The sequence below is a fragment of the Empidonax traillii genome, unplaced genomic scaffold (genome assembly GCF_003031625.1).
Source record: "Empidonax traillii isolate 1590-97213 ecotype Southwest subspecies unplaced genomic scaffold, ASM303162v1 scaffold109:size1658292, whole genome shotgun sequence".
Lineage (NCBI taxonomy): Eukaryota > Metazoa > Chordata > Aves > Passeriformes > Tyrannidae > Empidonax > Empidonax traillii.
The window spans coordinates 619,728-646,550 of record NW_020955302.1 but is presented as its reverse complement, the minus strand read 5'-3'; the positions used below and the strand labels follow the sequence as shown (position 1 = coordinate 646,550).

Sequence of the window (26,823 nt, the reverse complement as noted above, 5' to 3'; positions counted from 1 at the left end):
AAAATTGTCCAACCCTGAATGGATGAGAAAGAAGCAAGAAGTCCTACCTGACAAGTTAGAACTAGAGACAGGCAGAGTCATAGCAAGAAAAAAACAAACCCTGAATCCACAGGATTCCTTTTTTTTTTTTTTACCCACTTTATTTATGTGTGTGTTTCTATAAACATTTTAACTACTGGGCATTTCATAAACCGTAAAAACAAACCCCCAAAATGCAATCAAACCAGCTTGTTGGTCAGACACCAGTGATGCTGCCAGGGCAGGTAGGTGGTATCCCTACATAACCTCCTGCTGGGCGTGAGCCAGCAGCTCACTGCCTCAGATCCTGAGCGTTTGTCTGAGCGATGGAGAGGAGACAAGTTTAAAGACCTAGTTGCTCTCCTCCTCCAGGGATTCAGCAGGAGCAAAGGGGGGTGAATAAAGAATTTCCCTTGAGGGAAAGTCAGAGTTACCAATGGAGGGGCTGCAACATCCACTTGCAGGATCAGGTTCAGTGACCTCAGCAGGCTTTGGAGCAGCCTCAGGGCTCTGTAGGTGGACTGAAACCACCAACCAAAATGCTCACTCATTACCAATGGCCCAAATGCTCCTTAGCCCCTTGTTTGCTGGGTGCAGGTATGAGCAGCTTCTTAAAACCGGCTCGCTCACTTGCCAGGGTGCAAGTCTGTGGGTGCTGATTCCTCGGGGTGGGCGAGCCCAGCTGTAAGGCACGATGGGGAGGGAAGGTGGCAGGGTGGCAGGGGAGGCCCAATCCAGCTGGGTGACCCAGCAGTCATCGCCAAGTACCCCGTTGTCCCAGAGGAAAGCACCGTATTGCATGAGTGATGCGGAGCAGCGCGTGGTCTCTCAGTTCCCCGGGTTCATGTCTGCGCCGTGGATGAGCCAAACCAGGTGGAAACAGATGGCCAGGAATCCAGTGCCCAGGAGATCCCCCAGGGCAGTGAGGTAGGGGATGGAGAAATTATCCGGATCCAGAGCCTTCCTCCACATCAGACGTACAATTAGGTCGGCCACGTAGAGCAGGATTCCCACCTGGGAAGAGGCAAGAAAGGCCCTGCTGTGAGGCAGAAAGAAGGCAACACCCAGTCTCCTTAAGGTCACAGCCAAAGGGATGTGGTCATGGCCGAGGTACCAGAGCTAACAGGGATCACTGAGAGCTCCCATCATCCCCAGAGAAATGCTGTTTCCCTGCAGGATGGAGCTGCACTGACATGGGTGTATCTGGTTCCTACCCTTTGGCACTGCATTACCTGGCACCAGCCACCCTTGGTGCCACTGCCCTGTGCTGCCAGCCACAAGCGTGGAGAACCCCACTTGACCTGCTCACCAGCATCTCCTGCTCAAAACACGAGTCTGGCCACACCAAAAGCATCTCCCAAAGGTACAGCTCCTACTTCCCATGCCTTGAGTTGGACTGTTCTCATTCATTCCACCAGATACAGGGCGCCTCTGAAAATGTAGGCAACCCCAAAGGATAACTTCTTTTTTCCATTAGAAATTCAGATCACACGTACTTTGTTTTTCCTAAAAGTCTCAGTGGACAACTGGAGTTTGAGGCAGTTTTTACATCAAAGTTATCCCGAGCAGCACTGACATGTTAAAAAAACAAAATAATTTCTCTTTTTTATCTCAACAGTTTAAAAATCTTTGTTGTGATTTCTTTTAATTCCTATTTCATTCCCAATTCTGATATAAACAGATGGAGGAAAAAAAATGCTTCGGTTAAAGATTAAAGACTGTCTTGTTAATTGAATTAAGAAGGGAGGTAGAGAGTTTGCTCTCCACATCTGTGGTCCCTCCATGGGAGACCACAGCACATCAGGAACCAAAGCCGAAGGTGGCATTTCTAAAGGTGAAAATTGGTTGGGGGAAAGGGAGGAGGAGAGATAGGGGAAGCAAATTAAATAACAGAATCACAGAAATTAAAGCTGGCTGGAAACTCAAGGGTTTTACACAGATCATTCCTTTGCCTCAGTTCAGGATCAAATGTGCCTGATGGAAAATTTGCTTAACCTATGCTAAACAGCCCTCTGAGCTGGAGATGCCACACTCTAAGCAATCAGTCGTGTGGCTTTTTTTTTTTTCTATTTCTGTTTTTCCCAAGGTCTGACATAAATCTGCCTTTTTCCATTTGAAATCCATGATTTCATATTTTCTCCCTAGTGATCACATAGTAAATGTTATTCTGTCCCTTCCTACAGAAATTTGGTAGTTTAAAGGCTATTAACCGTATTTTTCTCAGACCTCTCTTCTTTGGACTAGCTAACCCCAGAGCATTCAGTTAGTCCTCTGAGGTCATGTTTTCTAGGCTTCTGATCTTTCTCTTTGGGCTTCTTCCAGCTGACCTAAACTTCCCCCTCTTCTTTCTCTCTGTCTCTTTTTATAAAGTATAGCAGAGGGGGAAAAAGAACCAGGCTGAATACATTCTCCTCCACTGGCCTCCATGGGAATCTTTCAGGGTCACTGGTGTTGCTGGGATGCTGCTCTTTACACTGTCATTTATTCTGTGTATTTTCATGCTTGGCTTTGGTCGAGGAGTTACCTCGATGCATAAAGAGAAGAATAAATATTTTCCTTTACAACTGTGGCTGTGCTGCTGGGCTTTGGGTTGTGCAAAGGTCGAGAGAAACTGATTGTTTGCACACAGAAGGAATTCACCCGAAGACACGAGGCTGCTTGTAAGGCAAAGTGAGAGTCAGCCACCTCACCCAGCAAATTAATGAATCACTGATTTAAAAGGGCAAGTGAAGTTAGAGCCTCTGTGAGTTCAGGCAACAGCCACGTGCATTTCTGGGTGACATGACAAAGTTTACAGGGCAGGAAAAACAGAAAAAGAGAACAGGCACAACAAATTGAATGAACTGCCCATTGCCTATCCAGAACTTTTACCTTTGAAGATGAATTGCTCAGGTCTGGGTTTTCCCTTCACTTTTGACCTTCATGGCCCTGCCCCGATGAATTCCCTAGGTCTTCACCATAATATGTGACATTGGTTTCCAAAATGAGCAGGTTTCTCTGCTGGCTGGAGTTCACTGCCTCTCACTTGCCCCTTGCTGGAATGATAAGTGGCAGTCTAGAAATACTTGGAGCTTAGGGACTCAAGGAGTGAACATTTTAAAACAAGGTACTTGCTTGCTAAATGTGTCTCTGCACACTTACTGCAGCTCAGTGGATGATGAGAACTTGTTCCTCACCTCACATCTGATCCCTCACTCACCCTAAAGTGCAGTCATGCTCATATGGGAAACTAGACCCTCACAATTTGGCTGAAGTATTACTGGACCCACAGAAGGTACATGATGCTTGGTAGCAGCACACTTGAAATGACAGGAAATGGTGGTTGCTGTTGGGTGTTTTACTGTGACTCCTGTTTAGCCTGGAGAAGGTTTTTATTCTTGCTGTCTGAGAGGCTCCTTTGAGTTGAGAGTTTGGGGTTTACCTGCAGCAAAGCAGCAGTCAGATAGAACATCACAAAGGTGAAGGACAGAGACGTGTGGCCTCCTTGCAGCAGATGGATGGTGTAGAGGAACACGAGGTGACCTGGGATAACCAGGAGGAACAGGACCCGGGCTGACTTGGAATTCACCTCTGCAGAGGACAGAGACAGAAAGAGGGGTAACAGCAGCTGCAGAGGGCGGGGGGAGGACAGGACACAGCTGCATATTTATTGCATAGACTTGGGGCTGTCCCCTCCCACCAACTACAGGCTGGTGCCTTTTCTAGATCACACAGCAATGTGCAGGATCAGCCCAGCAGCTTTGTCTAGCACTGAAACTATGTGCCAAGGACTGTGCACTCCATGCTGATCCACTCCAGTTCTCACAGACACTCCTCTCAGCTGCTCTCTGCCTCCCACAACTTCTGCTCTGTCTTGCTGCAACACATTTTCCCAGTTTATAGTTTGATCTAGCACTAACTCCCAGCCCAGCAGGGAAAATCAAGAGGAATCTGCAATCTATAAAGACAACAGACCCAAATCGAATTTTGCTGATGCTTAGGTATATCCAATGCTGAAGATGGAGAAATTGCTGATTCTCAGAAAGATTATGGTTTATTCACCCCTCTGTCCACAGGTTATGGCTCTAGGCTGGCCATGGTTAAAATGACTTTCTATTAGATCAAATCTAAGATTTGTTTTCAATTACTTCCTTTAGTGCTCCCTGAAGGCTACTTCCTTTCCATGCCAGCGAGCAGTGAACAAGCCTTTTTTTCACGCTGCCCACTGCAAAGATGTTTCTTCTCTGATCTGAGTATTTTCCCTATAAGGGGAAGTTCTGCCTTTGAAACCCACCTAGACCTTTTCCAACCAGGCTTGGTAAAGGAGCTATCTGTGGTGACAGGCCGTGAGACATGGACACCTAGGATTCAGGGTCTACCTGATGAGAAGAATGTGGTGCATGGGTTGGGCCAATTCTGTCTCATCTTGTATGGCAAAACTCCAGGCATGCTCCAGAAGTGCAGGAATGTAGAAATTCGGCTGGCCTGGATGGCAACCAGGTTCCCTCCAACACCTATGAGAGCAAAACACAGAAAACCTGTAAACTCACAAGGTGAGTCAATCTACACTCACTTACAAGCTCATTGAGAGCAGCAGTGCGAAAAAGAGGAAACCTGATCCCACGTCACGCTGTGCTATTCAGTTTACAGGAACAGCTTCTAAAAATCAGGAAGGTTCCAGCAATCGTCTCCTTCTGACTGCTGCATTGAAAACTTTTTCCCTTGCTCCCCAGCACTAGATGTAAATGCCATGTGGCCTATGGAGATGATGTAATTGCACCTGGTTTGACACAGGCTGTTAAAAACACCTGGAGAAAGCAGTGCAGGCAGTGGCAGATGCTGCTCATGGCCACTTCTTGGATTTACTCACCCAGAGAATCATTACTGTTTGAGACAACAGACATCACAGAGAGTGATTATATGTCTGTATGAAGGCATCTGACTTTGTTAAATGAGAAGAAATCATGAGAATGAATTAGAGCCCAAGTATGCTGGCTAATTAAAAGGAAATTAATTCCTTCCAGACTGATTAATTCTAGCAAACATGAAAAAGCAGCTACATTTTCCAGTAGAAAATAGAGGGATAATGATCTACAGAGTAAACCTCCACCACCCTGAGTATTTTCAGGGTAGAAATGTCACAGAAAAGATAAAAGTGAGCCAGATGCTGCAGGCTTCTCATGTTTTTCCTTCCTTGAAGAAGAAAATACTCTATCATTAAATATGAGATTTTCCAGATGGCAATCAAAAGGAAAATACTAAGATCATGCCACTGTAGCTCAAGATGGGAACTTTCTGAACCCTGCACTGCCATGCTTTGCAGGACTCCCCTGCACATGCAAAGTGAAGAGCTACTTGTGCAAAGACACAGAGCACTGCACAGCTCCACCCCCAGCTCTGCCAAACAGGTCACCTGCCCCCACAGAACGAGGTCTGGGTCAGTGATTGTTCAACTAAACTGCTGTTGACGTACTTTCCCAATCAGATTCATTGGCTAACCGTGCTGGAAAAGATCTGTCAGCAAGGTGGCTGTCTTTGTGCAGGTCCAGTAAGGTGACAGCTCGGTGACACCCTCTGATGCTGCAAGACGACACCATGCTTTGAGAGTGGCATGAGGCCAAGCCTATTCTAAGAACATGGGGCTCCCTTGGAATGGGCCTGTCCTACAGGAACATTGTAATAGCAGAAAAACAAACCAGTGGTTCCTCAGTGATACCAGGATTCCCAGCAGTTTGTAATAATATCTATGTGTATAAAAGTACTGTGAGGACTCCAAAAAATATAAATATACACATAAAAGGTGTTGAGATATATATATATAAAAATCCCTGTATATGCAATCCATATATATAATCTTTTATATACATACACATATATAATCTTAACATATTAATCTTTACCAACAACCTGTATAGGGGATGGTTTCACAGCTCAAATTAGCAAGTGGAGGGAGAGTGACAAGGGAAAATGGATTTATTGTGACATCCTAATAGGTTTGATGTTATGAACAGTGTCAAGGTAGCTCTCAGAGACAACTATCAGATGCTGTTAACCTTTCCCACAGCTCTGCCGGCATTCTCCAGCTCTGCCTGCTGTTTTGCTCCAGAGACACTTCAAGACATGAGTCAGCAGGGATGTAACGGGGAACAGTACCTTCACTTCCACTCAAGATGAGAGGAGGGACTTGAACTCTGACTTCTGTGTAGGGGCTACAGTGGATACCAGAACCTTTGGGGAGGAGGGGGAGGTACAAATAAAAGAAGAGAAGCCCCCTCATGCCCAACCTACCATTAATCACAGGTGTGAAAACTGCCATGCCTTCAAAGTTTGGGTCAGTTACAGTTTTGTCCAGGATGAGCCCACCAATGCTGTTAAAAAAGACAAGCAATGAGTGTGGATCAATTCCTATGCACACTGAGTGAAAGTAGCACACTGAAATGGGTTACTGCATCTTCCCCACTGCCAGGGCTGGACTATTCACCAGGAACTCCTTTTACAGCTCAGTCTCCACCAACAGATAACCTTACAGCTTTTGTTAATGGCATAATGAGTTCACAGAGATCTCCTTGCCCACCTTTAAGCAAAACTGGTAGAAGTTAGGGAAGCTTTTATCATCCTCCCCCAAAGTTTTGTTACACTTCTATACTGCCTTTAGCAATGCTTTAAAATTCTCTCCCAGATCTCAGTTGGATCTGAAACATGCAGCACAGGAGGAATGAACTACCTGCCTCTACATTCACCAGTCTTTTTATTTTACAGCTGGATAAAAATGAAGTTGAAGCCTGACAATTTGTGATGGTCATCATCTCTGTTTTCTGTTTCCTGGCTTGCACCCACATGGTGCCTGGATATGTGAGTGAGACTTAAAATGGTTTTCTTTTTCCAGTGATTTGGAGGCTCCTTATCTGCTATCTCACAGCCTGTTGGAGGACCAGCAATGGCTCAGAAGTTCTGGACAAATACCCCTCTGCTCTCTCTTCCAGTTTCACTTTTGATGGCCTTCTAAGCGAGCACAGGGTCTCTCTGCAGTGTGAACACACGTGTGGGCTTGGGAGCTGCTTCTTAGCTTACCTGCTGATGCTCATCGCGACAATAACCGGCTGCCATCCAGATTTCAGGACCTCGGCAAGAGACGGACTTTGCTTGGCAATAGCAATCCAGAGAGGGATCATGACAATGAAGACAGCACAGATCAGAGGAGAAAGGTATTTCACATCTGGTAAGGAAAAGAAATCTTGAATTAAACGCTCATAGCTTCACAGGTTGCCAAAATCAAATTGCACAAAGATGAGAAGAAAGGCAGCTGGACTCTTGCTCCGACTGAGTTATGTTAGCAGAAAAATCACATGAACCATGATATTCCACACAAAACCACCTCATTCCACCACAGAAATCCATAATAAATCCCTGAAATTCACTGCTAGAGGATGCTGTTTGAAAATCAGCAGGATTCAATGCAAGTTACATTTGAAGACGAACAAGTCTCCAATTCCACCTCCAACTAAGAAAGACATAAAGTTACAAAATTTCTGTCTTCAGGGTACAGATCAAACAGCAGGGCAAGGGGGAAACTCCTGTGTGGAAGCTGTATCACACTTAGGGGCAGACACCTCACACCTTCACCTAAAACAAGAGGTAAGAGGTACTTTAGGTGTTAAGCCAGCAGAATTGCTGAACAGCTGGTCTGCTCTATAGGAACAAATGTTCTCTTGCACATACAAGCCTGTTAAGATCTGCGGTTTCTTTTGTGCTAGCCTACATGTATTTCCATTAGGTGCTTTTTCCATTCAGCAGAGGCATAAAATTGAAGTGATTTTTTAGAAGCAAAGGAATCAAAAAATAAGCAAATGTGCGGCACTAAAAGAAAATAAATATGACTCAGAAGCATGAGAAACACCTTCAAGCAATGGGGCTGATGACAACCCTTTCGACACAAAAATGCTTCATCAACAAAGCTCTCCATCTGGTCTCTGTGTTGGGGCCAAAGGCAGCGGGATGTAACGCCGACTTTGCAGGTAATTTGGGAGATAAAGCAAACTCAGAGTGTGCATTTTTTAAAATGTTTTTGCCAGGGCCTTGGGCTACCTGGATGAGACAGCACTGATGTGATGACATCTTCCACGAATCAAGGGCTCTTACACAAGGATGTGCTCTCTTTATGAGTGGCTTTAGGGGGCACTGAAATGCAACCATTTCTGGGGTGTAAACAGCTGTAAACACTGTTGTGCCAGTGCACTTTACCCCCTAGAGTCATTCAGGAGAGATGGGCTGTATGACAAACTTAGCTGCTGTTCTGGGCCTCCTACCCACACCCCTTGTTGTTTCGAGCAATTAATTCCTTCTTAAATAATGCAGACACAGAGCACTGGAGTCTATCAAGCCTTATCAAAGCCCACAGAGAGACTCCTGGTGGGATGAATGGCCTTCAGTCTCCACATTCCAGTTCTGCCACATTCCCTCACACACAGCCCATAAACAAGCTGAAACCCTCTGGCACAGTTTGTATCTCCATTATGCAGGACTGAGAAGGATCAGAGTCAATTTAAAAAAAAAAATTAAAATCTTCACTGGCAAAAGGATATTTTGCAGAAGGGAATGGCTGCATTAGGTGGCACACAGTACTCCAAACTTACAGTCTCATCAGTGTTTTTGAAGGATACATTTTTGTAGGACCCAGAAGTTTTCACAGCATGACTGTACCTTTCTATACACTGGGAAGGGAAATTAATTTATTCAGCCATCATCAGCAGTGCCTTCCACGTACCTGCTTCACTTCATGCTCTCAGTGATTTGGTGTTGGTGTGCTGAGTATTTTCAGTCTCAAGAGGGTATTTAAACTACTCTGAAAACTGCACAAAGTCTCTCTGGTCACAACCAGGAGGTTATTATGTTCTTCTGCCCTGTGTTCCCTAGGAGATATTATCTGAGGTGTATCAACTGAAAGACAACCCAGCTTTACAGAGGAAGGTGCGATGGCATCATGGAAAAAGCCTGTTAAAAAAAAATGCACTCTGAAGCTCAAGGGGGATTAGACAGAAGCAATTCATAGGCCTCTCCCTTCAGTGTGTGCTCCTTCACTCCCTCACTTGTGCTTACATATGGAACCAGTTACGCAAACTGAGAACAGCTGCCTCGCTGCTTCTGCTCAGTCTGAAGCAACAGTTTGAGTGTCAAATGATATTGAGTTTGCTGATCTTTTTGTTTTCCCATTTCTGTTCTAGGTTAGGCTCGTGGTAAATAGCCTAACACTTTAAAAGCAGCAGTCAGGCATATATCACCAAGTAGCAAGATGTTTTGGGCTTTTCAGAATCAACAGGTGCCCAAGTCTTTGCCAATCAGCAGTACAGCTTAACACCATAGCCATAAGTCCTGCAAACATGAAACACTGCAGTCTTAATTCTTCCAATTTGATGTCCTGTTTATCCATGACTCCCCATGTAAGAAGATACAAGAATATTTTAAAAATGCTAAAACCCCAAAATCGCTTTGCAAGGAAGGACCTGCTATTACCCACACACAGAAAATAGTTATGCTTGGCTAGTGACAGATCCAGGAACAGAGTCAGTGTCACATATGCCAACCTTCTGTTCCAAAGCTGCACAATATGTGTTGGTCATTTCTTTGACAGATCCCAGTTGTGTTTCTTAGAGCTCTTCCTTCCAGTTTGTTACTAATAGAAAGTCTGGAAAAAGCCTTTTTGGTCACCTTCCTACCCCAGTGGCACAACAGCCTCCATTCTGAAACATGCCAGAAACAGGGAAGCATCTTGCAGTAATTTCAGATGGATTCATCCCTTCCTTGCTGAGCTGCAGTTCCCTGCTGAACACTGTACCTATGTATTTGAAGAGTGTACTGCTGATTCCTGCCAGCAGGGAAAGGGTTATCAAGTCTCCAAGGCTTGCTGCTATGGGTGTGGCAACATTGTCTGGATTGATCCCAACTTTCCTTGCTCCGATGATCACGCCAATCATCACCAGACCTAGAGAAGACACAGAACAAGCATCAGAGAATGTATCCTGCTGTGTTTCACCCCAGAGCTGCTGTTCTGGCTCCCAGAGGGACATGGGGGTCTAAGAAAAGCGAGAAGCAGATTAGTCTAGCAGCACCACGCAGCTGGAGATTGGACATCCCCAGGAATTTGCCCTCTTGCTTTCACCAACCTGAAGGGCATGACTGCCCTTATGAACTGCTCCAAAGGCCCAGAGGCACACAGGCAAATTCCAGGGATCAAAGGAGATACCAGCAGGCAGCCTGAATGTAGAAGCTCCCCTCCTGAGCAGCCTAATCTTTGCTGCCTGGAAGGAGGACTAGGCACAAAGCACACTCAGAGATAAGCTCATAGCAGGCATGCAGCAGCCTCCTGGTGCCATCCCCTGCTCTGGATTTCATAGCAGAAAGATATTTTCCATATTAGACCAAAATTTCTCAAGTTTGAATCACCAAGGAGCAACAAATTCCTTACAGTAGCCCACATTAGCGTTCCAGCCCATCCATCCACCTGACCCCTCATGTCCCAGAGTCTTTGGGGATGCTTTAATTTGCACTGCATGTTGATGCTGTTGGCATTATGGAGATGGCCCACATCACCTCTCTTCCCTTGTCCTTTGAGCTGCACCTGGAAAATTTAGCTGCTTTTCAGCATTCTTGGAGAGGAGGGAAGTTTTTCTTGCCCAGGTAAGTTAAGGAGCACAAACCCCAAACCTCGATGAACATGTGGGAGTTTCTTAGCCATCAGATCTCTCATAGGCCTGTGGATAAGCTACCTGGAATAAACCCAGCCTGGCCAGCCTCCACTGCTCTGTGAATAGCAAGGGCAGCCTTGAGACAAGACAAATGGCATCTTTTCAAAGTGCTTCCATGGCTGACAGTGCACAGCAAAGAAAGCTCAAGAGATGGTGGTTCCCTCCAGCTCACAATTCCTCTGTGCCTGTCTACACAGCCCTGCCAAAGCTGACCATGCAGAGGATCATCAGCTCTCCCATAAGAAATGCCACATGTGCACCTTCCCTGATACAAAATCCCTTATTTAGAAACACATCCTTGCACAGCATGGCATTTCCACAAGAGTCATCCTAGACACCCACACTCCCCTCCCCACAGCACAGTTCATGCTCCTTCCCTCCCTGGCCATAAAAATAGCAGCTTCCAGTCATGCACACCCACACACAGGCTGCCTGTGACCATGTCCAGGGAAGAAACTAATGCCAGCTGCAAGCCTGTGACAGCACAGCAACAAAGCCTGTGTGTATCACACCGAGCAGGGAGATTGTAAGGAAGAGTAATGAAAGCTGAGCTGCTGTTTTTAAAAACTGCCTCGTCCCATGCTTTTCATGAAAGGCATCTACATCACCCTTTGACTCCAGCTTCAGGATATGCACTTGTTCTAACTTGTTCCTTTCATTTAGAAAACTTGCTTTATTCGATTCTGCCAGCTGACTCTATTCAGGGTATCATGCTGCCCTCGTATGGCAGATCTACAAACTGATGATCTTCAGGCCACTCAGAACAGATCCTACCATCCAGCCCATCATGTTTCCCTTGAAGGGGAAGAACCAGGGGGGAGGAGTGCTGGGCTCTGAGCTCACAGCAGGCAAGCCACAGGGCTGGCCACAACCCTGCCCAGGGTATTGGGTGACCCAAGTCCCTCTTGAGCATGGTCTGGAGTTGTCTGCTAACAGACTCTCCATGTCCTGCTTTGTGTATGACATTACTTCATCTTCCCCTGGGGAAAGGGCCAGTGTAGATGGCTCATGTGCCACCCAAGAGACATGGGGTAAGTATGTGCATGTTTATGCACACCAATGCACAGCATGGGGCATTTTGGTGTGTCAGGTGAAGGACATTTTGATTGCTGCTGTGGATGCCAAGAGCCCAGCGAACAACAGATCATGGAAGAAGAGAAACAAAGGCAGGATGCAGAGGGGATGAGAGCAGCAGACACAGGACTAATGCTTCCTGCATCCCTCCTCCCTCTGCCAGACCAGAGGGACGTCAGCTGAGCCTCCCCAGCAGAAGAGACAGTTTATTCCACACCTGACTGCTGCATGTTTCATCTGAGGGACAAGAAAGACTCACCAAGTGACAGTGCAGCTATGAAGGCCGTGGTCACGCTGCTGGCACACAGCACAGCAGCCTGGCTCAGCTCCACAGAGCCCTTAGAGATGGCTCCCAGGATCACAGCAGCAACAGCAGCCAGCAGTCCCACCACAGTGGCCTGGACCTGGGGATCAAAAGACAGCTGGTGAGCAATCATCCACTTCTGTTTCCAGGCAGCCCTGGCTCCACACGACTGCAGCACTGCCACACAGCTCGGAGGACAAAGCCTGGCGCAGATGCTGATTGCTTATGTATTTAAGCAGCATCCCTGTGAGGTTCCACTAGATTCGAAAGAAATCCTGACAAAGTTTGGAGAAAAACTCTGGAGGCCTGCAAAGGCCAGATAACATTTCAGCAAAGGACATCGAGTCCATCAGCAAAGGAGTAGCCCTGGTCAACACAAAAATGGGCTCCCCATCAAGGCAGCACTCCTGAAAGCGGAGGAAGGAGATAAGGGAAAGCACACAGACACGTTGCAAGCCTTGTGGTCTTGCCATGTGAAAACTCTAGGCTGGTTGCTGGATTTTAACAAGCAGAAAGACCTATAAGAGGCACATTTCTCCCACCCCTCCCCTCCCGCCCAAGGGTGATTCCCAAACACTGCCAGTAAATGACAGGCTTTATCTGGGGGCTGTTGTGAAACAGGGATTGGTGCTGTAGCTCCTCCTGAAAAAGGAGGTTTTTTATTATCTCAGTTTGCCCACAAAGGCAATGAATGTCTAGATGTATTTTGCAGCTAAACTACAAGCTCTGGGATCACACAGAGCTTTATTGGAAGTGAAGCCCTGGATCTGTTGAGAATACCCACCTCGAATCCCAGCTCTGGGTTCAGCCCTGCTGGGAACAGGTGCTGTTGGTCTGCAGCACAGCAAGAGAAAAGGGATTTTTTCATCTCCCAACTGAAGCGACTCACCTGGATAAGGGCTAAATTGCAGGTGGCCATTTTCCATTGCTTCTGGGCATCATCCATCTGGCCGGTGTTAGCCTAGGAGTCAAGAGAGATACCCTGAAAGCCTGTTTCTGTGGCACAGGTGGCTGCTAAGGGCAGTTTCACCCGGTCCCTGTGGGAAAGAGGCTGTTAAAGTCAGAGAGAGGCAAGTGCAGGTCATCATCTCCCAGCCTTCCCTGCACTTGCTTCTTGACACTTCTCCATCACGCTTAGCCCAATGTCCCAGGGCATCAGAGGCTCATATTGGAGGTGCAGAGGCATTGCAGGGGACCCAGCTAAAGGTGGAGTGGGCATATGCCACCACATCCCACACAGACAAAAAGATACACAAATTGAACCAATTTTCCTTCTTTTTTCCCCCTAAATTGCTCTGTTAAGCTCCAAATTCTGCTGAGACATGTGACACAAACAGCCCAAAGTAAACAAAACAGCTCAGGGAAATACAAGAGATCAAATAACAGAGTAGCAAAAGCTGCTGCACATTCCAAGAAGCCTCAGGCTGCTCCCCTCGAGTAAGGATAGCTGGGAAGCCCCAGCCTCTCAAGGATCAATACCCACAGAAAGGCAATCCAATACTGAAGCTGATAGCTGTGGAGACCTGTCTTTGTCTCCTTCATGTGTCATAGGGCCCTAAATATCAGCAACTGGGATTAATTCACCTTCAAAGCACAGATGGAAATTCTCTGTTCCAGTTACAAAATGAGGGCAAACACATTATTTTAACACTCACACACCACTAGTTTCCACTTAGCAGAAAAGGGCATATCTCATACATATTGTGATTATATAAATGAAGAATCTCCTGATGTCTCCTGCTAATCACCCCCCTCCCCACACAGACACAGCCACCACCTTGTTAACACTCACAGCAGTAGAGAGCCTGGATGCCAGTGTCATCTCAAGATTACCCTTCAGGCCAACCAAGGCAGGAACCAAGATAAACACTTCAGTAATTGTCCGAAACACATCCCAGTGCTGTAAGAAAACAAAGGCAACAACTTCAGTTTTTGATGCTGACCAGTCCAGCGCTGTTGCTCCACAGGTATCTGCACATGGGGGCAGATGCTGCCCTGTTGCACTTTGTTGTTGCATTTTGGGAGTGAAGGAACGAATTTTCAGCTTGCAGTGTTCTTTCTCATCTCATGCACAGTAAAGCACTGTCCTAACAGGGAAGGGTCTTTCTTCTTAAGGGTAACAGAAGATTTTGGAAAGCCACAAATTAAAATGTGCCTTTTGCATTAGCCAAGAATAACATGAAAAATAATTAGGGTTCACAAGTCAAATGAAATACACCATGTTCTCCATCCTTTGCACTAACACTGGATACAGGAACATCTATTGCTAAACAGACTCATAAGAATAAACACAAAGGTCTGGAAATGATCTAACAACAAAAAGTTGTGTCTGTCTTCTCTTGCCAAACTTCAAACTAAGCTTTTAAGACTGGTGGTGGAAGGGAAGGAGATCTGTGCATCTCTTCTCCACAGGCAGTTCCTAAATCTTCCTGTTACCAAGTATGTTCCCAGCACAGTTGGAAAAAGGATTTTGAATTAAGATATCTCATAAGCCAAACAGCTGAGCCAGTATCTTCAGTATCTATTAACTGTTGTTGCTTCTCTGAAGCTGAACTGTTCGAAGCTGCTGGATCAGCTGCAACGCTAGAGATGATCTGAAACCTTAGGAAACTTTGTTGACGGACACGTCTTCTCTAATTTATGGACCATACAATGCCTTGGAACATAATTCGTTCCCCCCCACCCCATGCATTCAAGGATGTTGGCAAAGTCCCACTGTAGGCAGAGAGGTTTACACCAGGATGAAGTCACAGGACAGGGGAGTTAAGCATGAAGTAAAACCAACAACCACCTAAGAGCAGAACACAAGAAAAAAAAGAGTGACTGCCATGAGTCAGGTCAAAGGTTCATCTAACCCATCCTTAGCTCTACCAGTAGTCTAATTCAGGTGTATACAAATAGAATCTACAAATATGACAAGTAAATGGGATAATTCTCCTGTGTATTTTCCAGCCTATGACTGTCTGCCACAGGGTACAGAGCTGGTGGGGTTTTTCTGCACACTTACAAGTGATGAAAGGATTGTTCTTTCAGGTGCTCCCCCTCCAACTCATGTGCCATCCTGTGGCAACAACTTCCATAGTTTAGTTATGTGTCATGTGAAGGATCAATGTGTTCATTAATTTCAACTTGTCACTCTCTAGTATCCCATGATAGTCCCGAAATCTGGCGCTAGAGAACAAAACAAACAACAGATCCCTGCCCACCTGTTTCACATCCATTGTGATTCTGTAAACCTGAAAGTCTAGGAGGTTGGACAGACTCAATAAATGTTGACACATTCAGCTGTCTGCCTGTTAGGAAATATGTGCAGGGTGTAACAGCTTGGTGTTTTGCTTTGGCTGTGCCATGGGAAGCTGTGGGAAGCCAGTGGTGTGGCTGTCTGCTGGGAAGACCTCACAGCTTCCTTCTCAGGAAGCTGGAATGAAAGTGGGGCTGAGCCAGCCCTGAGCACATTGGGCAAGACACCCCTCAGACATGCAGATAAGAGGCAAAACATTATTATCAATATAAAAAAGGCATATTTCCTGGCAGTAGTGGCCTGGAAACAGGCATGTTTCAAAATGTTAAAGGTAAGTTAATTACTGTTGAGTAAATAACCAACAACACAAAACAAAAATAATCACCTTATTTGACACACTATAATTTTGTTTAAAGTTGTTAACATGGAACCTAAATACCTGAGGAAAGCTAGGGGTAGACATCTCTTTTAAAGATTAATATCCCTGTCTCTCCTCTCTTTGATTAAAAATAAAGATCCAAACAATCTTTGATATCCTTCAAAAGAAAGGAGAAAAAAACAGACTTCATACTCACAATGTAAAAACCCTCAACCATTTAAAATACAGAGGTGTGGAGACATTCATACGTAAGACCTTAAATAATTTGCACATAAAAAGACATATAAATAGGAGTACCCCTCAAATCCCCTCAACTGTTCGTATTTCCTGTACCTGTCACCTTTGGGGAATATGATTTTGCTATATCTAGGTGAGCTCCAATACTTCTGTTTATGAGGAATTTTGGTCTCAAACCATCATAACAGAAGTTTCAGCATATGAGGTATGAGTTTTTTGGGACTCTGCCTTATGTATCAGTAAACTTAAAGGCTCTGAACAATTAATAATCACACAACTGTACTGATAAAAAAAGCTGACTTAATTGCCTCTATTTGAGTCTCATTAGTGACTCACTAAAAGCCTAAGGACAGATTCATAATGATTTCTACCACAGTACCTAGGACTCCATCGTGTTAGCAACTGCAGAAATACAGAATAAACAGATGATGCCTGTGCCATTGACTTGCAGGACTGTCAGGACTGTCTGCTGGAGGAGCGGGTGAGTGGGGCAGGTTAGAGCTATGCAGGCAAGGAACTACTGGAATAGAGACAGCAGAACTAAGTCTAGGAATTGGCTCTGTCCTTGGAGATGAAAACTGGCCTAGAAGGAACGGAAACATTCCATGCTGCATTGCAAACCCACACAGAGAGCCAGAAGGAGACTCTTTCCAACTTCACATCTGCATGACAGAGCTTCAGCCCTAAAACTGAGCTCTGAAGACACTTGGTTAACCCTGTGTTCCACTGCAGCTGGTCACCACAGCAGCTGGATCTGACCAGGGGGGTCCCTCAGAAGAAGGGAGGCTGTGATGTGCTGAGCCAGCCTCCCCAGCTGCAGTCCAGCCCTGCTGTGGATCCTCACATTGTCCTCACTGTCCCAACCATGTCCCGTTACCTCTCCAGGACATCCATCTCCCACAGCAGCAGCTCAGAAGCCTCAGAGGTTTTTCATTGCTCTGAACAAGCCAACAGAAATACCAAAATATCCTGTAGTACAGCATGCAAGCCATTACAAAATCCTTTATGATGCTCATCATCTCATGGGCTTTTATCAACAAAGGACAGGGACATCTTATGACTGTGACTTTTATGTGGACTGTGTCCCACTGCAGTGGCATGGAAGGGGAAAATGAAAGGGAAGCTTTCCTCCTGAATTCTCTGGTTTGAAATCTGATCATCCAGATTCAATCTGATTCTTCACCTTACCATAGAAGAGTGGGCCAAACACTGGCAGGGCCCTGCAAGGTCTCCAGCAATGCCAACTAGCCTAGAATCTGGATCAACCAGAGGGCCAAGTATCACTGGAGCAGATGCATAAACATCCAGCAAGAAAAGACTGGTGCCATGCTATCAGCCCTGCAGAGAGACTGCATCATCTGCACTCCCAGGAAGAGAAAATGGCAAACATCTACCTCCTTGGGTATCTTTTTATTACAGTATGAGAGACTCAGGTTTGAGCCTTAGAGTCAACTGGGTTAGACAAATCTCTCTTGCTGATTTTTCTTGTAAACAGCAGTTCTTGGTTTCATCCCAAGATGGATCAGAAACTGCTAAAATCCTGGCAAGTTCGATAGGACACAGATTAGCAATTTCCACTTTGTTGTCCTCTTTACAGCAACATCAGCCCTGAAAAAGAGAGTGTCAGCTGGACTCCCAGCACAGAGTCAAATTATTTCAAAATATTTCATATGTAATAAAACAAGAGCAGCTGCATTAAACTCATACATATGCTCTTGATACAATCCTTGCTCTTGCTCTTTGCCTCTGTCAAAGGCAAACACAGAGTTTTCCAAGAAAATTTTGCAGTGACTGCAAATAGGGCAAAACATTCCTCAGCCAGACCAACCACTGAAAAAATGGGCAAATCACAGACTCCTGGACCAGAAAAACCTGTAGTTTCAGTAGTGTGAGCCCTCATGATTTGCAATTTAAGTTTTACAGTACCTCAAGCAAACAAACTTAGACTCAAGTTTTAGTTGGACAGGACAGTGAGTTTCTAGCTCTTACACTTGCAGCAAGAAAAGTTGAAAATAAACAGCTCAGAGACAAAGAAGAGTATTCCAAATCTTTAAAAGCTAAGATCTCTGGATTTTCTCAGCTACTGGTTTTGGTTTTAATGTTGTTGATACTGTGGTAGTTCACCTCACTAACATGTCTCCCTATGCCATCTGTGACTCTCAATGCACTGGGCTTCCTCCTCTGGGAACTTTACCCATGGACTGATGGCCTCTCTTTCAGTATAGTTGGAAATATCTTCACCAAAAAACACAGTTCCTGTGGTTGTGCTTTATGTGTGACTCGGCTTCAAAGAGTCCAATGAACAAATACACAAAGTAGATTGCACACTGGTATTTAAAGGACACGTGCAACATGGAATACCTGTGTTTTCCATCAGTTTGGATACATTTACATTTTTGAATGGAGACCCGTTCTTAGCAAGTGTGTTAGATTTCTTCTAGGCAAAGACTTATTCACTCCAAGGTAGGTACTATGACTTTATCCTTCTCTGAGATAACTGCTAACCACTAACATAACATCTTGGGTACTTTGAGAACTTCTGTAATGCTGCAAGACAGGTCTGTGCCTAAGCACGGCACAAGGTGGAGATGACAAACAGCACAGCAACAGTGTGTGCCACTTCAGTTAACCCTTCTTTGATATTCCTCATACTCCCTTTAATTCAGCTTCTCTGTCTTCTTTGTTTCTTCCAATGCAAGAAAAAAAACAGCAAGGTATTGTCTTTCCAAACATTCAAGTATCCATATTTAGCTCCTCTTGTGGTATTAATGCCAGAGAATCCAATGTACTCCAGTGAGCTCAGACTGCAGGATATATCCTTGGGAAAATCTGCCAGGCTTTTGATTTGTAAATCCACTGGCATGAGACGCCCAAACTAGATCAAATTCTACATTTCTATTTGTGCCACTGGTACAAAGGAAAGACAGATGGGATAGATTCTGGTAGTGGGCACAATGGTGTAAATGCAGCAGCACTGCCTGGAAGTCAGTGGAAGTTATTCCAAATTTATACCCACCTCAGAAGCTGCCTGAGAAGCACTGAGTTTGCAGGCAATGCTAATTGTTTTATGCTGGCAAGCCTCTCATAACAGTATTTAAATGCCTTCTAGGCCAAAGACTACATTATGTTGTTTGCAAAGAACTGAAAGCATGAACTTTCTTCTAAGTAAGACAGGTAGCTAATAACAACCCTGACCTAGATCTCCTTATCAGCAATTTTTGAAGGAAAAAAATAATATCATGCAACAGGGGAATATGCTGCAGCGTGATTCAGTTGCTTCATAGCAGTCATCACCAAAGTGTTTAGCTCAATACAGAAAAGGGAGCACCCAGCCTAATGCACCAAGGTCAGTGTTACACAGCCTGTCTGAAAGCTGCTATCCCACTTTACAAGGAGCCCAGTTACTGATCTAAAGAATATGGATAGTGTATCTCTGGCACAGGAAAAAGCCTACAGAGGTCTTGCTGACTGGCTGCTAGGACCATGCAAATTAAAGACAGAAAAGCACAAATGCTCAAGGTCAGTGTCTTAGCCCACCCTCTCACTACAGGTTTCCTAACCACATGTACCTACTTGAACAACATCCATCAAAAGGCCAGCAGCTACCATTCCCAAGCCAGCCAGAAGGAACGGCACGAAAACCTGGGAGGCAATGGAGAATGAAGTCTCTGGGAGAAATCCATTGGCTGATCTGGTCAACTTGCAGGTGAAGCCTCTCAGCTTCTTGCCGTGGAAGCACAGTTCCAATTGTAACTGAGTGACCACCATGGTCACACAGTTACCCCATGCTCAGCAGGGAAAATGGAGGGAGATCAGGACATCACACAGATCCTTCTCGTAGCTCTCTCCAAAGTCGGAAGAAATGTTTTTCCTCAAACTACAGCGATGATGCCAAATTGCTTTAGCTTCTTCTTCTCTTAGGAGCACGTCCAGAGGATTGCAGCAAGGGTATCCTCCAAAACTGATTCAGCTGGGTTGAGCTCAGGTGGCAGCAAACTTGATGGACACAATTTCTCTGATTTATATCCAGGGGGGAATTAAAAAAGAGAAGAGAAGATTGCAGAGATGTCTGAGGACGAATAGAAATGAGCCCACACCCCATTCAGCTCCCACCGCTTCGGCAAAAACCAGTAAGACCTGCTCAGGCTACGGCACTGAAAGAGTGACAGGTCATGCAAGAATCCCTCAGCCTGCTGAAACGCACTGGTGTCCTTTCTCCTCGGGTTACATTTCTTGTCAGACCGCGGCTTGTGTTTGATACGGCGGTTTAATATGTAAGCCTGCTTGACCCGGCCCCAGTCCCCTCACTCTCCCACCGTAAGCGCCGCTGAACTTTTCTCACTGTCCCAAGGCCGAGGAGGTGGGCAGTTAACAACCCCGATCCATTTTGTGCTCCTTCAAGGTGAAGAAAGGTCAAGGAAAACAGGGGGCCACGTTCCTCAGAGCCGACGATATTACACAGGTCTCATCCCCAGGCAAGTGACGCGGCTGAGCCAGCTGGTGACAGAAGATCTGCACTTCTGGACCCCGGCCCCTCGTGTCCCCTCTGTGGTCTCCGCGGGATATAACAATCGGTCTGTGCCAGCTGTACCTCTGAATGACTGGCTCTCAGGGGAAAAAAAAGTTCAGAGAACCAGCCAATAAGCTTCAAAAGTGAACACCCTTATCTGCTGTCATCACTTCAACTTTCTGCTAGTTTGCAAAGGCCAAGATAAGAGTCATAGCCTGAGCTTATTTAAGGTAGCTCCATAATCTCACTATACCACAGGCAAGGGAGAGAAAGGACACTCAGTGAGCTGGTGTCCCTTCCTGTCCTAAAGTGAAACACAGTGCTTCTGCATGCTCCCAGGAAAGTGTTGTCTTTGAGAGCGGGGATCTCATCCCAGAGACTCCATGATCCGGCACAGGGTCAAAAACCAGAGCTGCACCATGGCCACATATGGCCAAAACACTTTATCCTGCTCAGTAAAGGCTTCAGCTGAAAGTCACACATGTAGTAAAAGGAGTCAGGATATTAAGTTGAGGCTCCTTTCTAATAATTAATTTGGGTAGACTAATTGAATCAGAGGGTCAAAAGCTTAAAAAGCCCCACAATTTAGGATTGATCAACCCCTTTCCAAACACTCTGTGCAGAGAGACATAAAGATTAATGGCTTGTGGACTCTGTCCTTGTGACAGGGTCCCCAGATTGGAGCTAAATGTATTGAGGGGTTTGAAGAGAATAAGATATGCTTCTGCCTTTCACAGTCAGAAGATTGCAGATAAATAGGAAGCTCTTGGACATTTAGACAGTGTTTCTTTGGTCTGAATTCACACAATCCAAAGCATGGAGCCTAACAGGCTGAGATGGCAGAGCAGATCTCCCTGCAAGCATGGTGGGGTGGAAAACAAGGCCCAACTACAGACATGAGAGTGTCCTTTGTTGCTTTCTAGGCTTATATTTTGGTACAGCCCCTGAAGTCTTCTCCAATTCCAGCTGCCTTGGTATGTACATGTCTCTTACACCTAACAATGGTCCAGTTAGCTGAAAGCCAACAAGAGAGTATATTTCAGCTAACCTAACAGGGAAAAAAAATCCCACAATAGCTGGAAGTGGGAGATTAACAAAAATCCTGTAATAACCACAAATGACCCAACCCCTTTATACCAGCTGGGAGCAGAGAAGTGACAGCATGAAGGCCCAGTTCTGGGTAGTAACTCACAGAATCTTCAAGGAAATAAAAGACAATTTCTAGAAAACTACCGTAGGTTTTCAAGGTCTAATAATGCACATATCTAGTCCCACACGCCGCTGTATCAGTCAACTGGATTGATGTCAGGAAGAAACATTAACGTAAAGAAAACATTAGTGAGTCTGAATGACTCAAATGCCATTAAAAAACAGAGCAGCAACACATCCTGTACTGAAGCATCAGCCTGGCAGGGTTTATGAGTTTATCACGCTTCGGCTCTCCCTGTTTCTAAGCAAGCACCATAAAAAGCCCTCAACCGATGAATCAGTATGCAGAGAAGGTAATTGGTGCAGGTGACCCACGTGTGTACACTGGGTCATTTTATTATGCATTTAAGGAGCCTCTGATAAAGATCCGCACCATATTTGTCAGCAAAGAGATGCCTCATATTTTCCTGGCAAAGAGATATACCATATTTGTCCACAAAGAGATGCATCAGGTTTGAGAAGAAAGAGAGCATTGCTCAACAGTGGGGAAAGGATTATAACTAGCTGGTGAAGAAAACCCCAAACCAATCACCTTATTTTCGTACCACTCGTGAGGGCAAAGCCTGGGGAGGTACACTGTATCCCCATGCTTGCAAACTAGCCAACAAGTGGCATTGCCATGGAGGAGTCAAAGTAGAAACAGATTTTGGTGAGTCCTGACCCTGACCTAGGGCCTCCATCCACTGCCACGGAACAAAAAACGGAATAGAAAGATGACAAGTGCTGGAGAACAGAGTTTCATGTGTACCTTATCATCCCTGCAAAGCAGAGACAGGAATACCAGCGAATGCTTTTACAACATGCCTGTTAGCAACAGGCAGCACTATTCCAACACCCTCGACTCACGGGAGGACACTGCTTTTCAGGGACTGCACGTCCCATTTGTTTGAATAATATCACTCCAGACTCTTCTCTTCCCCTCTTTGGGAAAGGGCAGAGCAGAGAATTTAAGTGGGGAGACTGAGAGCAGGCAGATGCAGAATGCCCGGGGCTCAAAGCCTCACAGCATCCACTGTTGTTCCACAGAAACAAGAGCAGCAGCCGGGACAAAGGTCAGGACTGGCTCAGGAAGGAAGGGCAGTTTCCAGCAGCAGAGAGTCCATGATGAGACACGCTCAAGTAGCTTGTGATCTTGCATGAGCGATCTCTGTGCTAGTTTCCAAAGGCCTGTGCTTTCTACGAGACGTGGCATGGGTTGATTTCCCAGACTATAAGCACTAACATGACAGGTCTTTGTGAGCTCTTTATTTGCAAAAACAGAAAGCAGACTTTTGCAGTTTCAGATGAGAATGAAGTTTGCCTCGCATTTTGTTCATATTAGTGGCCCAGTTCTTCCTAGGGGAAAAAAATCCAAACAAACAAACAAACAAAACAACACACACCAAAAAAAAAAAAAAAAAAAAAAAAAAAAAAAAAAAAAAAAAAAAAAACACAAAAAACCACACCCCCACACCCCCCCCCCAAACAATTCCCAGGGAAGAAACACTCCTCCAACATCATAAACACATCTGCAATCTATTTCACACTTTAATAACTCACAATAGGAAGCAACGTTCATTTAACGTCAGAGATCCACAGGACTGGGCAGGTCTAAACAGTCTAAAAAATAGAATTTGAAGTGGCTGCTCAACACTCAAGAGTTTCAGAATAACATCTAAGGAGACAAAAAGTAGTTTGTCACTGGGTTCTGGCTTTGCCTTGGCATTTTGTGATCTAATGAGACATTCTGCTGGGTATTGAGTACATGCTAAGGTCAGTTAAGGATACTGTGTCACTCTTAAGCCCTCATAGCTCTTCTAGCTTAGGGAGATCAACTCTGGGTTAATAACAAAGGGACACAGCTCCAGATTTGTGAAAGTTGTCAGGGCAAGCACAGTAGTTTCAGTGTCACTGTATCAGATAGGTCGGGGTAGTCTGACCTCACAGCTAGTTAGTTAAATAACAAGGGTTAACAAAAAGGCATGCAGCAGTGAGAGTCACCCAGAGTACAAAGGCACAGCAATTTATAATCTGCATCTTTAAACTATCTAAAATTAGGTGCTCACCACTATCTTAAAGCTCTGTATTGCTGCACCATAGGAGGGAAGGTCTCATCCTGATCATAGCAGAATTATAAATTGAACTGAACAAATTCAAGCCACCTGTATGAGGCCTTAGACAAGGATGTGGTGCACAGGCTGGGCTGGGCTGGTTGTATGAAGTGTTAACAGTGCTGGGCTGGCTGATGCCTTGCACAATGAAGCAGCAGATGCAGGACTGTCCAGAACTACATCCGTGAGTGATATCACTCTCTCTGCTGCAGGAAAGCACTGTGTCACCACAGCCCTTGGGGCTGCAGCTCACCCACCCTCTTTCAAGGACCAAGGTGAGGTCTTTGCACAGGACTGCACGTTCCTACAGAGATACCTCATGTCCTTCGTCTACACTTTAGTACCATATTGTCTTTTTTCTCCAGGGGAGAAAAGGGGCCAAAAAAACCCCACATGCTGTCTCCTGAGAGCCACACAGAAGTACTTAATAGCTGACTGAAGGACATGGTGGCACGTGAAACTGTGGCAAATCCTCCCTTACTGTGCCATCCTTGGAGCAAATCCTCTGCCTCTGAAGAAAAGTCCCCTATTTATCCCATATCAGGTATGTCAGATGAGTTTCTTTCCCTTACCTGAACATAATCCAAAACCATGCCTGCCAAGACCATGCCAAGCCCAGCTAGGAGGTATGGCAGGAGCACTTGCAGGCAAATAGAGATGGCTGACTCTTCCTGTGACTTTGCCGTGGCCACTTTCTCCTCAGCCAACAGCTTCTGCTGTGCGTGCAGAGAGACATCCTCTGCCTCCTGGCTGCCAAGTCGGCTCTCTCTGTGTTTAGCCTTGCTCCTTCCTTTGTGCCTGGAGCGCTCTCCATTCTTAGTCCTGCCTTCTTTCCTCCTCTGCCGAACTTCCTCACCTTTCATGGTGGCTTCCTTGAATCACAGTTTTTCTGAAAAACAAAGTGAGAAACAATGAGATAACAAAAAGAAGCATCAGGCAGGTAAGAGACAGGAAATCCTTTGGTATTTTGTGAGCTCCACTAACCTGAAGGCAAATAACCACCTACTCCCCAAACCCAAAACACACTGCTGGCCCAAATACTAGTACTTTCAACTTTGTATAGCATCCAACCAATCTCCCTTTCTGTAATAGCATCTCATCCTAGGCCTGTGTTCATACTGGAGTGCTTGTTGTGCATCCTGGCTCTTACCCTGAGAACAACTAGAAGAATCCAGAAGGTGCTGCACATGGTCTGAACCCTTGGGATTTCCTGAACCATTGGGAGTCACAAGACCTTATGAACCCAGAAGGATTCAACTCTTTTCAGGGTCTGATCCCTAGTCAAGAAATGGCTAGGGACATCTTTATATCATAGCATCCTACAGTCACACAAAGGACTGGCATCCAGGTATGTACTATACATAGTACCTAGCATAGTACAGCTAGATGTCCACCACTCCTCAGTAACACGGTAATTCTTTGATCTTCTCTCTAATCTGGATACTTATCCTACTTTGTGCCTTAGCTGACATGCATACACTACGTTACTCATCTGTCTATAGGAAAGCTGCAAATGACGCCACAGCATCTTATAAGAGAAAAAAAAAAAAAAAACCCAAGAAAAATTGTTACCATTAGCCTTGTTCCTGCCATCACATCTCATTTCTTGATAAAACTGCCATTCATACTGCCTGTCCCACTGCTGGCCCAGGCACAGCCCCGAATCTTTCCCCATCACCTCCTGCCAGCACTCCTCTGCGTTAATCTCTGCCAGATGTTCCCTGATGCTCTCATTTCCAGGACGGGCCCCCAGCGCTCCGACCCCCCGCGCTACGCCAGGTAGGGACCAATCCTCTTCTTGCCCAACATCTGGCGAGCAGAGGAAACTGCTGGGAGGCCCCAGCCACGGCTGGGGAGGGGGGGAAGGCGGAGGGATGGGCAAGACAAAAGTCCTCCTCGGCGGGAGGAGGAAACGCGGCCCCCGTTCGCCCGCGGCGCTTACCGGCTCGGTGCCCTGCCCGTGCCCTGCCCGCGGCGGGGCTGTGCCCGCAGGCCCAGCCGGGACGATGCGAGAGCGGGAGGCGCCCGCCACATCTGGGCGCGGCGGCCGCGGCTCGGCGCCCGCCCTGCGCGGCGGCCGCGGGTTCGAGCCCGGCCCCCGCCCGCGGAGGCGGCGCGGTGCCGTGAGTGGCAGCCGGCGGTCCTGCCCCGGCGCCGTGCCCGCACCGCGGCTGCCGCAAGCCCCGCGACGCGCTCATCCCCCCATGGCTGTACCGGGGCGGACAGCCCCAGGCGGGGATGGAGGACTCCCAGCTGGGACGGGTCCCGCTCGGGGAAACAGCCCTCGGGATGCCCCGAACACCCCCCGCTCCCCACCCATCCGATCCTGCTGCCGCCCCCACAGCCCGCAGCGGATGGTAGGGAAAGGGTGACAACTTTCAGCGTGGGCAGCGCAAACAGGAGGCTGCAATTAAGAGCTGCGGAAAGACGTTTCCTCTGTTTGGGTTTGGTTTTGGTTTTTTTCTTTTTCTTTTTTTTTTTTTTTTCTCCTTATTTTGGCATTTGCAAGAGTTCGTGTTGCAATCTTCCTGTGCAAAAGCCTGCCTCCACCAAAACTCCTGTTGATTTTTCTCCACCCAAACTCCTGTTGATTAAACTCCTGTTTAGTTTTTCTCCCCCTCCCATTTTGAACTAGCGTGTTAGAAATGTAAGTGAAGCATCCGTCACAGTTAAGCACATAAATCTCATTAAGCACCAGAGTAACCATCCTCATGCAAGTCTCCTGAATCATGCAGCTCAGATTTTCAGAACAATTGAGGATATTAAATCATACCTCAGTACCAGAGCAAACTTACATCCTGTATGAGTCTCTCGGATGCCACGCTACGTTAAAGGGCTCTTACAGATAAAACGGTGCCTCTAGCTCAAAGCAGGGCACACTAAAACGAGTTGAAGGTTTTTGTAAGTGGCAGTAATGAAACCCTGCAGCTGCTGTGTGTTGAGGGTGCACACTGACTGCTGAACGTCACTCTGTAATGGCAAGGCTTAAATTTCAGCTCACTTGGTGTAATTTTATGTCTTCAATTTGCAACTGATGCTT

The 26,823-nt window shown here is 46.1% G+C and overlaps 1 protein-coding gene across 4 annotated transcripts; it reads right to left on the bottom strand.

Moving 5' to 3' along the window:
- On the bottom strand, window positions 1–26,686 carry SLC41A3 (solute carrier family 41 member 3). Of its 4 annotated transcripts, none has more exons than XM_027882665.1 (11): window positions 26,557–26,686; window positions 24,356–24,672; window positions 13,910–14,017; window positions 13,007–13,078; window positions 12,073–12,217; window positions 9,830–9,976; window positions 7,069–7,213; window positions 6,286–6,365; window positions 4,377–4,511; window positions 3,440–3,588; window positions 1–1,032 (listed from the first exon to the last, which is right to left on the bottom strand). In XM_027882665.1, the coding sequence occupies exons 2-11, from the start codon at window positions 24,644–24,646 to the stop codon at window positions 847–849; spliced, it is 1,458 nt and encodes a 485-aa protein (XP_027738466.1). In that variant the 5' UTR covers window positions 24,647–24,672; window positions 26,557–26,686; the 3' UTR covers window positions 1–846. The 4 variants fall into 4 exon arrangements, with proteins under 4 accessions (XP_027738466.1, XP_027738467.1, XP_027738468.1 ...); XM_027882666.1 differs by lacking the exon at window positions 26,557–26,686 and adding an exon at window positions 25,726–25,794; XM_027882668.1 differs by lacking the exons at window positions 24,356–24,672; window positions 26,557–26,686 and adding exons at window positions 15,125–15,288; window positions 19,548–19,660 and having other exon boundaries at window positions 8–1,032.
- Between the last annotated feature and the right edge of the window lie 137 nt (window positions 26,687–26,823).

Bases quoted from the DNA above. Each gene is read 5' to 3' on its own strand.
- SLC41A3 (XM_027882665.1), bottom strand. From the start codon at position 24,646: ATGAAAGGTGAGGAAGTTCGGCAGAGGAGGAAAGAAGGCAGGACTAAG. The intron at 12,218-13,006 runs GTGAGTCGCTTC...TTTGATCCCCAG, and splicing joins GCAATTTAGCCCTTATCCAG to GTCCAGGCCACTGTGGTGGG. The intron at 4,512-6,285 runs GTAGGTTGGGCA...TTGCTCTCATAG, and splicing joins TTTCACACCTGTGATTAATG to GTGTTGGAGGGAACCTGGTT.